The sequence below is a fragment of the Panthera onca genome, chromosome A2, assembly GCF_046562875.1.
Source record: "Panthera onca isolate mPanOnc1 chromosome A2, mPanOnc1 haplotype 2, whole genome shotgun sequence".
Lineage (NCBI taxonomy): Eukaryota > Metazoa > Chordata > Mammalia > Carnivora > Felidae > Panthera > Panthera onca.
This window is the reverse complement of record NC_138340.1, coordinates 140,702,967-140,715,845: the sequence shown is the minus strand read 5'-3', so window position 1 is coordinate 140,715,845 and position 12,879 is coordinate 140,702,967. Positions and strand designations below refer to the sequence as shown.

At 36.8% G+C, this 12,879-nt stretch overlaps 1 protein-coding gene across 1 annotated transcript in view; it reads left to right on the top strand.

Moving 5' to 3' along the window:
- Positions 1-11,116, top strand: part of WASL (WASP like actin nucleation promoting factor) — a 61,980-nt gene extending 50,864 nt beyond the window's left edge. The window contains exons 9-11 of the mRNA XM_060633012.3: positions 1,659-2,179; positions 5,911-6,019; positions 8,469-11,116. Coding sequence (XP_060488995.1) covers positions 1,659-2,179; positions 5,911-6,019; positions 8,469-8,530 — 692 coding nt within the window. The 3' untranslated portion in view covers positions 8,531-11,116. The remainder of the gene's footprint in view (positions 1-1,658; positions 2,180-5,910; positions 6,020-8,468) is intronic.
- Positions 11,117-12,879: the final 1,763 nt, after the last annotated feature.

Genomic DNA, 12,879 nt, shown 5'->3' with positions numbered 1-12,879 from the left:
AACTTGTGCTATACCCAGGTAGTAATTTACTCCCAATCAATTCACGCTTCCTTTTCCTAGGCAGTGATTTAATGTCTGTTTAAATGAGTAATAGCTGGACTCCAAATTATTCCAATAAATGTACTTACTGCAAGTTTGAAAGAACTTTTATTCTCTCTACTGAAGAAATACATCATTTTACATATAAAAGATTGTGGATCCAGAGTCCTCAAAGAGACTATGAGAAATGATTTACTAATACTTTTTAAAGTAGAATAGGGTGGGTATTTTCCTCTTGATTAACAAACAAGTAAATCATACCTATTTGAAATAGAAACCTTAGCCTGATTAAAATTGCTTGAAGGATTTGAGGTACTGTCTTACTCAGAGAGTACACAGATTACATATATGTCATATCCTCCTGGTTTTGTTCTTTTATTACAAAATATGTTAGAAAAAGACTTTGCTTTTAGCAAGGTTAGTGTAAGTGTCCTCACTTTGGATCCAATGAGAAAATTGGATGAACCTGCAACACTGAGACCTCCAGGGTGCCTTGATATAATCATAGGAACTTCCCTCTGTGGTGGCCGACATCTGAGTAGGGTAACTCTCCTGTTTGCAGCTATGTATTATTTCACTTGTAAAAGTTTGTATACAAGGAGACATCAGTAAACACAAAGAGTTTTTATGAATTCTAGGATTTCTCTACTCCTAAAAATAGTTAATTTGCCTCTTCAGTCTTTGAATGGAGAAATAATGAAGTTCATTATTATGTAAATTTGTACATACTGTTAGTAAAATCATACTTCCAAAAATAATAAATGTGTACTTTGAATTTCTTTCCTTATTTTTATTAAAGTAGAATAAGAATGGGAAAATCATTAATACTAGAATAATATTAATATTTTATCAATAACTTAGTCCAGTTTTTCAATGTAGAAATTCTCAGTTAATTTATTAATAGTTGGTTGCATCTCCCGAATAAGTAGTTGAACATTTCACTTGAGCAACCAGCCTCCCTTTACTGCCATCACTAGAGTTAATGACCATCTTCTAGAAATATAGAATATTATATATATTATTACATATTATAGTATATTTCATTATAACATATACTATATTTTTAGAAAATATAGACCATATAATATAAATGTAAGGTGACAAAGTTTTAAATTTTAAAAGAAAAAGTAATTCAATTTGGGTTTAACTCAGATTAACTTGAATAAATTCTGATAGGTTATGCAACACCAGCTATTTTATTCCGCATGTAAATTAATTTTATAAATTAAATAAACTCAATTCTTTAAAGAGGGAAGGTATCCATTAATTTTTATTGAAATGCTAAATGCTAATTGACCAAAGTATTTGATTTTGTGATGTTTTTATTATATAAGGAAGTGTTTATTCCCATACCTTCAGAAGTGGTGCTGATTCCTCAAAACTAGATTCTACAGTTTCAGCTAATATTTTTCAAGAAAAACAGGAAAAGTGGTCTTTAGAGGAGTATTCCCAAATAGAATTCTATCATCCGTGCTCACATGTCCTTGTAAAATAAAATACAAAGACGAGGCCTTTTTTCCCCCTCGTGTGTCTTTTCACACGTGTTGAAGTAAGTTTTTCTTCAGTGTGATGTTTGGGGCGGAGAAAAGCACGCTTTCTTTTTTCTGTTTTTATTTCAGCGCCACCGCCGCCACCGCCGTCTAGGGGAGGGCCGCCTCCTCCCCCCCCACCCCCGCACAGCTCAGGCCCCCCGCCCCCTCCCGCCAGGGGGAGAGGCGCTCCTCCTCCACCACCTTCTAGAGCTCCCACCGCCGCGCCTCCGCCACCGCCTCCGTCCAGGCCAGGTGTGGGAGCCCCTCCACCGCCACCAAATAGGATGTACCCTCCTCCGCCTCCAGCCCTTCCCTCCTCAGCACCGTCGGGGCCTCCGCCGCCGCCTCCACCTCTGTCGTTGGCCGGCTCAGCGGCACCGCCCCCGCCACCTCCGCCCCCGCCTCCCCCGGGGCCGCCACCTCCGCCTGGCCTCCCTTCTGACGGTGACCATCAGGTTCCACCTCCTGCGGGAAGCAAAGCAGCTCTTTTGGATCAAATTAGAGAGGGTGCTCAGCTAAAAAAGGTGGAACAGAACAGTCGACCTGTGTCCTGCTCCGGAAGGGATGCACTTTTAGACCAGATACGACAGGGTATTCAGCTGAAATCTGTAAGTAATCTGTTCGTTTCAGTTTAGACGCTCTGTCCTAACGAATTTTAAAGTAATTTATGAGACAACTTGGAAAATCTTTATTTTTTGCTCTTTCCCTTGGTATGCAGGTGTTTAACCCATTGAATTTCTGATGTTTTTACAAACTAGAACCACACACATTTATACCCTATACCTGCGTAGCCCATACTTCTATAATTAGAATATCACCCCAGAAAAAGTTCCCTCAGCCTCTTTCCATTTGTCTCCCTCTCAAAAAAAAAAAAAAAAAAAAAAATCACTAATCTGATTTTTAATCACTGTTAGATTAGTGTTGCCTGTTCTTAGAACTTCATGTAAGTGGAGTATTATATATAGTATGTTTGCTGTGTTCTAGACTTCACTTCTGAATAAAATTTATTTGAATTTAAAGATAAATCTTTAAACTGTGGAGAAGTAAAAGCCCTGCTTGTAACCAATTATAATCATCTTGGTAAGTTCATACCATTAACTTTATGAAAACTAAACAATATTGTAAAGTTTCTGTGTTCTGAAATTTAGATTCGTAGACAATCCGACTCTGCAGAAACTTGAAAGAGTTCTAATAGAATTTTGGATAATGTTGGTAGAGAATTTTGGATCCTGTGTATTGGAAGAGGTGATCATATAGTCTTCTAGAGCAGAGGTTGGCAAACTGGTTTTTTTTAAAGGACCGACCAAATGGTAAATATTTTAGACTTGCAGGCTGTATGGTCTCTGTCACAACTACTCAGCTTTGCCCTTATATTACAAATGCAGCAGCATACATGATGCAAAATTGGGCGTGATTGTGTTCTATAAAGCTTTATTTATGGACACTGAAATTTGAATTTCATGTAATTTTCACATGTCACAAATATTCTTTTTATTTTCTTCCAACCGTTTAAAAATGTAAAAATCGTTTTTCACTTTAAAAGTTCTACAAAAACAGGATGAGCTAGATTTGACCCATGGGCAATAGTTTGCTGACCCCTTTTCTAGAATCTAAATTGCCTACATCACATACTCCTGAGCTTTTACTTATGGTCTCTCAGTTCCAAGAGGAACATTTGCTCTCCAGGGCTTCGGGTTGGTGAGGGTGATGGATTTTTCTGTGCAGTAAATGAAGGTGAAAGGAGATTCTAATTGAAAATGATTTTGTGATGTAGGGAATTATGGTAACTAAATCTCTGACGCTTGGCTAGGAGGAGAACGATGGGTAGGGAACACAGCTGACTGAATGGAAACGCTTGAACATTGGCATAGCACAGATTTTAAAAACTCTGATCTTTAAAATGTATCTAGGTCTTTTCTTGCCATGTGATCAACCTGTGAGCAGTTGTCTCTGCTCCCTTTCCCCATTTAGTTTAGACTAAAGGGTTCTCAGGAACAGTTGAAGAATTTCGAATAGTTGTTAGTGGGAGGAATTAGTGGCAAAATTAAAGGGGTGCCTGGGTAGCTCACAGTCAGTTAAGCATCAAACTTCGGCTCAGGTCATGATCTCACAGTTCAGGAGTTCAAGCCCTGCATGGAGTTCTCTGCTGTCAGCACAGAGCCGCCCACTTTGGATTCTCGGTCTCCCTTTCTCTCTGCCACTTCCCACTCGCGTTCTCTCACGCACTTTCTCTCTCTCTCTCTTTCTCAAAAATAAATAAACATTTATGTAAAAAAAAAAAAAAAAAAAAAATGACCACAGCCCAGGTGAGTAGCAGGCTTTAATGGACTTTACCTCAGACTCAGGGTCACTCATTCCTGCATCTACCACTCATAACTTCTCTTTTTGTTTCTCTTGTCTATTTCCTCTCTCTTGCACAATCAACTTTTATTGCTTTCTCTCATTTGCTGTTACTAATAAGGGGTTATTTTTAATAAATTAAATTGTGTTCTCATTTTTTTAATCCCACTCCTTGTCTGTCCTCTTTTCTTAATTAAAAAAATTACTGAGTTCCCTATTTTCCCCATCATCATTTCTTCCCCGTCCCATCCCAACTCTCTTCATTCTCTACATTTCTTTTAGAGAGAAAAGTATGTTTTATTCTAAATGTAGGTCATTCTTCCCCTAAATAATCACTTTTTAAAATTAATTTTAGAGTAATATCCTAGAGGAATAAATCAGTGAATTATTGGCATGTTGTATGTGATCTGAGTCCATAGCTTTACCTCGTTTTTTAAGAAAACCGTTCTGTGGTTGAAATTTCTCCAGCTATGTTTCTTTAAACAGTCTATGTAAATCACTTATTCACAGATGAATATGACTAACATAAGATCACAGTTGGCAGGAAGGGTGTAACTATTCACTTACATAGATTTTGAGTTCCATGTTCATAGTACCTTGGATAGCACCATCCAAGTAAGTACCTTCAAAAACGTGTTTGTGTCAGTGTTGTGCTCCTGTGGTCTCTGCTGTGTATTCTCGCATTGCTTCAAGGGTGTCTTAAGTGTTTCTTCTTACTGCTGCTACACTTCTTTGAGAGCCTCATGCTGACCTTCAAACCTCAGAAACTGTTTCTGTTGTCTTTTTCATTTGTGGCACTTCCATACTAGTAGTAGTTAATACCCAGCCTCCCCAAACCTAAATAGTAATGAATGAATCAGTATCTTATGGGGGAATTACTTTGAATATTTTTAAAAGAAAAAGACCTGTTAAGTCTCCAGAAAGACAAGTAGTATTAGAAGAGCTGTAAAGACCAAAATAAAAAGTTTGTCCTAAAAAAGTAGTTTTTCTTTGGGAAATGATAAGAATCCAAGTAAAACAGCTGTACAATTTCATTTTTAAGTATACTAATATTCTACCTTTACATGGGTCACATAAGTCCAGAGACAAAATTAACAAAATGAGTTATTTTGGATAAATGACTGCTCATTTTAGTCAAAGTACACTTAGAGCAGTAATTTCCAAATTATGTATTTTTTTTCCTGAATCTCTACAGATTTCCTGTATTTTCTCTTTTGTAATGAGAGTTGGAATTGGAGTATTTTGTATAGGTACTCGACTTTAATGAGACCCCTTGATATTGTTTCCCCCACCCCAAAAGTAGTTGATACTAGATAGAAGTACTTTAGTTAGGGATAGTGGTTGCCTTGTGAGGTAGGTACATTTTGAAAGTTACCTGGCCGAGCTCCTTGAAGAGACGTTATATGCTATGAGAAGGAAAGTTCATTTTGAGTTATAATAATATATCTACATATATTACACATATTTGTAAGTTTGTACCATGTGAACTATAAATATAGTATACAAAGTTATAAAGCTTATTGGTGAAGCTGAGTTTTTCTAGGAGATTAGAAGTTTCTTCGGTTGCTCTTAGATATCTTAAGTGTCCTTCTCACCTAACAACTCTAAGAATCTGAATATACCTTAATTTTTTATAAAATGTTGATCCTTGATAATAGTTTTAAAGTTTCATCAGCTAAGGTTTTATGTTCTAGAATGAACAGAAGTAATCCAACTGCAAAGGCAAGTATTATTTAGGAAAAGGTTTGTTATTTTAAATTTGGAAATGTGTTGATGGCTTTATACATTAAGGAGAGGATGTATATTTTGAATAATTATTTTAAGGCACAATTTATTTCTTCTTAAATTAGTTAATCCTGTCCTGGGCTTGTTTGCTCTTTCCCCCCCCCCCCCTTTCTTTTTTTAAATAGGAAGTGATTCTAAAAAAGTAAGACTTTCTGGAGACAAAAAGTGTTTGCTAAGGATTTAGTTCTAAATTTTGCTCACTTTCCTTTCCAAGGTATCTGATGGCCAAGAGTCTACACCACCAACACCTGCACCCACTTCAGGAATTGTGGGTGCATTAATGGAAGTGATGCAGAAAAGGAGCAAAGCCATTCATTCTTCAGGTATATTTATTTATATGAGTACATTTATATTTAATTTTAATATTTGAAGTTCTGTTTTCTTTTTATTTTATGGTAGACTTTGCTCGCTTTCCCCCTGCTATTGAATAACACTGATGTGGATATTAGGGCAAATTTTTAAAAGTTTTTGCCACCATGATTAGTCTATCTGATGCTGAATGGATTCTAGTACACCAAAGCCATAAGCATAAATTGGAAGAACAACTTCAGAAAAGTAGCAGTTTCATTTCCTATGCTGGGAATACTAATAGAATGCCTGTCAAACCTCTAAACAAAGCTTGACATTCTGGATCCCATTCCTGTGACATTCTTGTGACATGAGAAATTCAGGTTTCCCTGATTTGTAAGAATTTGGGCTGAGAAATTAGGTTTTCTGGGGTTTGCTAAAGAATCCTGAAGTGTTTTGTGTCCTCCTTTTTGTCATTTTCTAAAAGGTTTATTTGAATAAACTAGTTCTCCCTATTTTGAGGCCATTATTAAGCATATGTACACCACCATATAAATAGATGTTACTTTCAAAAGAGAAAGCAATTGGTCTAGCTGATGTAGTGCTTGAGGTTTACTAAAGAGCTTCCCCAGCATGCTGTACTAGAATCTGATCTTTGTTCTTATTGAATTATTATTTATTCACTGTGGACCTCAATTTTTTTATTTGTTTTATGGAGAGAATTCATGAGTCATATCTAAGATCTATTGCTAATATTTATTTTCTTTAAATAGACCTATTTATTCCAACACTGTTACAGAGATAGAATAGGCTAGTTCATTCTGTAGGTATTTATTGTAGGATAATAATTAAAAAACAATAAAAATCCCTGCCTCCATGGAGCATGCATTTCAGTGAGAGACAACAATAAAGTAAATTAGAAAAACAGATATTAAACGGTGATATGTGCTAAGGGCAAAAATAAATCAGAAAAGGAAGATATAGGGACTTGTAGCTGTAGGAGGGAAGTTCATTTTGAAATAGGATGAGCCTAACTGAAGTGACATTGGAGAAAAGACCAAAAGGAGTTCAAGGAGTAAACCATGTAGAAAATTGGGGAAAGTGTGTTCATTCCGGTAGAAAGAACAGCAAGTGCAAAGTTCCTGAGGTTGACGAATAATGATGAGGTCAGTATGGCTGAGTAAGGAAGAGGGGGAAAGAATAGTAAGGCATTGAAGTACAAGAGGTACAGGAGGCCAGTAGTAAGGCTTTGGAGGCCATGAATGTAATGGGAAGTCATTGGAAGGTCCTTAGCAGAGGGATGGCAATGATCCAAGCAAGAGATAGTAGAGGTTTGAATGAGATTGGTAGCCCCAGTGAGCAGGGATTGGATACTAGGTATATTGTGAATGAGGAAATAATTGGGTTTGCTGATGGATTGGAAGTGAAGTTTAGAAAAAAGAAAGTGAAGGATGACTCCCAAGATTTTTGACTTGAGTATGAAAGGGGTGAAATTTTCATTAATGGAGTGGGATAAGATTTAGGAGGAGCAGGTTTGAGAGGAAAGATCGGGAGTTTGGTTTTTGTAAATACTAAATTTGAGATACTTACTAAAAATTCAATGTAGATGTTGTGCAGGCATTTGATTATGAGCCTGAAGTTGAGGGAGGAGGTCTGGACTGGTAATAGAAATTTGCATGTCATTGAGACAGGCATGGTATTTAAAGTTACAGAACTGGCTGGGATCCTTAAAGAAGTGCATGTAAATAGAGAAGAAGAGATTATAGTAGGCTCTGAAGGCTGGAGAGTGCAGTATCTTAGAAGCCACATGAAGTGTTTGAAGGAGGATGGAGTCAGGATATGGGTCAAAAGTATGATCGGTCAAGAAAATGAGAACAGGAAGTCAAGCTTTAGTTTTAGCAATGGTCGGTCATTGGTGATCTGGAAAAAGCAATGTCACTGAGTTCAGGAGAGAATAGGAGGGTAGAAAGGGACACTGAGTATTTGGACTGCCTGCTCTGTTTCCTTAGTGGCTCAGTGTCCGTGAGTTTCCTGCCTATCACTGGAGTTATAAGTGGAATTGCTAGCCAAACAATCTGTTCAGTCAGGTGGTTTTTTTTTGTTTGTTTGTTTGTTTGTTTTACAACTTTTCTTTAAAGGTAGTCAATTAAATGGGTCTTTCTTAGATTTGAGATCTGTGAAAATTCAGAGAGACCAACCCAAATGAGGGTTTACACATAAAGAAGCACTAGTTGAAATTCCTTACATAGATACTAAGGGACTTACTTCTTAACTCCTGTTCTAATCTTCAACTGACCATCATACCCTTTATATGTATTCTATTTGATTCCTCTTAAATTACCCTGGTCACTCGATTGGTTTGTGTGTCAATGGAATGGTTTGTGTGTCAGAAGTTAAATGATTGGAGAAATCACCCAAGAATTCTGTAATGTTATTTTATTTATACATATATTTTGATTGTTTGACTTGATGATTTTCTTTTAGATGAAGATGAGGATGAAGATGATGAAGAAGATTTTGAGGACGATGATGAATGGGAAGACTGATCTATATATTATATATATATTTTTAAGGTGAAATACTAAACACTACTTTCTGTCTATGGATTCTGTAAAATTATCATGTAAATGTTCTACCAATTTGCTGTATATTTTTGTTGCCTTTTTTGCTTTTTTTTTTTATTAATCTGTGCAATACCTCATTTAATCTGTAAAGGTTTGTCAAAATCCTCTACAAAGCTACTCCCTGTCATTGTGTGCAAGTTTACACCAGGATGCTCACTTAAATTTGTGAATATTTGTCATTCCATCAACAAGGGAGTTTAAATATTATATGTGAGACTGACAAAAACCTTAATGTAATTTAGTTATAATGCCAGAAGGAAAACACTATTTTCATACCCTACTTTTTCTGTACCTAAATTTTCTTATTAAAATCTAGTATAGCACTACATTCTTTTTTAAGTGATGCAGACCTTAGTTTATTTAGCCCCTCCATTTTGAACACCATGCTACATGAATGTTGAAGCAGACACATTGCACGGTTCTCTAGACATCACTACACCGATGCAGGTTCTCAAATTGTAGCAGGATGCTCTACGGAAGACCACTACAGAGGCCCTAGTCGGGAAAACCCGTAACACTCCTCTTCCGGCAATATTGCCTGTTCCTGTACAGAGCGGTATGTGGAGGCTGGGATCCTAAGGAGACCTTGCTTACCTGTACTTGACTGAGATTATTTTTATGCTATAGCAAATGTGGCAGGCTCTTTTTGGCAAAAATTTAAAAATATTTTTGGTATCAATCTTCGATGGTTATTTAAGTTTTTGCAGTTTGGGAATTTTTAGGGGTAATATTCTCCATGAACTGAAGGAGGCAATACATAATGGTTACTTCAGTTTTGGTTAAGTACGCTATAAAATCAGAACATTATGGAAATGATGTGGAATTATCGGGTAGTCTGTATGGGTTGAGGTATTCAGAAATACCAACCATACAAATGTAATTGAGCTGGCCAAGGTAAACACTGTAATGCTGAACTTAGTACACTATTTAAAATTTTTCTCTTTTTTATAATTTCTCAAGGTTTTTGTCAACTGTCAGGTGAACAGTTGCATTTTTCTTAAAAGATTGGTGGTCCCAATGTCAAATTTCTTGAGAGACATAACTGAATGCTAGATTTAAAATAAATAAATAAAACTTTACAACCTGCACATTTGTTATGTATACTAAATGATGTCTTAAAATTAGGGTTTCCTTGCCTCTCTGCAATACACTAATCTGCCTGAAGGTGTTGTTTTTTTCATATTTATAGTGCTAATTATCATACCTACCTATTTTAAATTTTAGGTAGAAAAATGATCTGATTTAAATACAGACACGTATTTTTCTCACATTGAGTCATATGCAGAATGTAGTTCCAAATGTATTTCATTACTATAATCACAATATCCAACTAAAAATTAAGCTCTCTAGAATTGTACCGACCAAAATCTAGTATTGGCATGATCTTGACAGGCTGGACCTGCAAGATAGGGCTTGAATTTTAACCAGTTATCACATCATCTCTAGTGATCATGCATCTAGTTATCGTAAGAAATAATTTAAAAGGTTTTGTTGCTGAAAGCAGTAAGTGGTGCAGTAAAATAGTTAAGTTATTCAAAGAATGTTACCTTTCTTGCAAGAGTAATTTAAACCCGGGAAAGACTCTAGACTTTTTTGTTTCTTGCAAAAACAGTGCCCTCTGCTGCTGGAAACCTTTTTCTGCTTACTCTCATTTTTACTGTGGCTTGAGCTCAGTGACGCCGAGTCTGCTGTGGATGAGGCTGGACAGCTACTAACCAATAGAATTAGGAATTTGTGCAAATGGTAAATAGAGCATTATAATTATTTTAAGTAATATTCAACATTTTTCATTTTTTTTTCTTTGTGACATTATTGAAAAAAACATTTTAAACATCCTGGAAATGTCTTTAAGGTAATGCCAATTTAAGATCTCTCTTAACTTTTGGCCCAGGAATTCAGGGTTTTCCGGCAAACTTTGGTGTGATCTATATTTATCAGGAGCTGCTCTGAGTAAAGGATATCAGTTCCTTGAGTTGGAAACACAACTTTTAACGTGTAAGATGGGTATAAAATTTGCCAAAGGTAATCAGGTTCATTCTTCTTAAAGAAAAAAAAAAGCCTTTCTGTTGTTGTTGCCCAAAGTCTAAATTCCCATTGGCTGAAACACAGCAGCTGTGGGGTTCAGTCCCGGCATGAAGACTGAACCCACTGCGGGTGTGCAGGCCGCATGTTCCAGCCACCAGCTTGTTCACCAGCTTCTCTGTGGGCGGCACCACACCTGTGCTTTGTCTGAGAGCCTCCCACGGTCACCGCAGCTAAACGATTGTCTGACAGCCTTCGCATTTAACAGACTAGCATGAGGCTTTTTATATCTAAGTGCTATGTGATAGACAATTTCAGCTAGCCACATATTGTATGTGTGAGATTCATAAAGACTTTTCAATCATTCGTTTCCATTTATCAACTGAAATTTTGTTTAGTATGTGAATTTTTTCGAAATGTATAGTGATAGGATATTGCACTGGTGGCAATTCATCATGGAGCATAATAAAATTAATTTGACCCAAATAGGCGAAAAAAGCGTTTTTCTTTATTTATGTGAAGAGATTAATAAAATGGGTAAAAAGAAATTTTAACCGTAGATTAGAGTAAGGGTACGGCGCAGTGAGTGATGACGGTCGAAGTGTTCAGCAGACCGCACGCCCTGAGAGAGTGTGCCGTGAAGTAAACACCGGTGAGCAAAAGAATGTTCCTCCCTGTTCTGCCGGGAAACGTGCCAGCTGCTCAGCAGCTCCCGGGAAGCCACCGCCGTGCGGCACAGAGCAGTCACATCGCAAGGTCACACCGCAGCTCTTTCGCACACCAAAAATGTTGAGGTTCCCTAAAATCAGAATGATGCTGAAGCTTACCGGTAATTTCGGTGGAAGCCAGATGTAGCAGTTCACGTGGGACTTCAATGGTTCTTCATAAATGGTATCAAGATGGTACTTTAAACAGGAACCTCAGTTGTGAGAAATAGAATTTGCTGTTCTGCTGACTCTGGCACAAGTGGGTGTCTGAAGATTAAACTGAGCTGTGGAATCTAGTGTGTAGGATGCTACAAAACGCCTTCTAAGAGCTTTAGCCAAATTTATATGTTCTATTAAAAATTCCTTTCTGTCGTACAATGTGAAACTTAGGAAAGTATTAACCAAACTTTAAAACAGATTTTTAAGAGACAAATGCCTCAGAATTGGGCTTGTCACATTATATTTATCTAATCAAAGGAGAAATTCCTGAAATAACTTACTGCCCTTTAGAAATGGAGTTCTTAAAGGACAAGTATAGAGATAAAGTCTATTTATAGTACAATAGAAAACTCTATGGAAAAGAAAATTTTTACTTGGCACACTTATTTTATTGACATTGTTAAATATTACCTCCTACTAAACACAGCATTCTCATAATCTCTTGGGCTTTCATTGATGATTTTTTTTTTTTAAATATTTATTTTTGAAAGAGAGCTCACAAGCAGGGGAGAGGCAGAGAGAGAGGGGGAGAGAGGGAGAATCCAAAGCTGGTGCTGTGCTGACAACAGATAGCCCCGATGTGGGGCTTGAACCCACGAACCGTGAGATCATGACTGAGCCACCCAGGTGCTCCTCATTGGTGGATATTTTTTAACCTTTGTAGTGAAACCACTGGGAAAAGGTGTAATAAAGTGGCTCTTATGAAAATTTGGGGACATACTTTGCTGTTAATGCTAAGACTGCCTTTGCTTCTACATATGATAACATGGTATCCTCCATTGCGTGAAGGAGACCACTAAAAATGTTGGCTTTATTACAAAACATGTCTACATAAATCAGCTGTTCCTGCTTTTTTTTTTTTTTTTTTTAACATACATCAGTGGTCATCCTAACTACTGAGGCAGTATTTAATTTCACACACATCCAGTGTAAGTCTTAACTGGTCGTATGTACCACCATCAAGATTGACAAATCAAGATATGGATAACACACAATCATTTCGTGTATTGGGGTATTTCCGGTAAATTTGAAGTCCCTTAATTTTGTAACAACCACAAAAATTTCTTACACTTTAGTAAGGATTTCAAAAAATTTTTCTACTCAAGAGGAAGTTAATCTTAACAGTATCAGATTGCATTATGGAACTGGAAGTTCCAGGCGTCATATTGACATGACTTTCTATCTTGGCCTGGATGGCATGTCTCGACCTAAATTCAGTTGTATCTTGGTTATGGCCACATGTGTGAAGACTTTCATCAAAGCCTAAGTCTAAGAATTCGTAAGCATCAATATCACCATATTTAAGCAATTGTTTATTAAGAC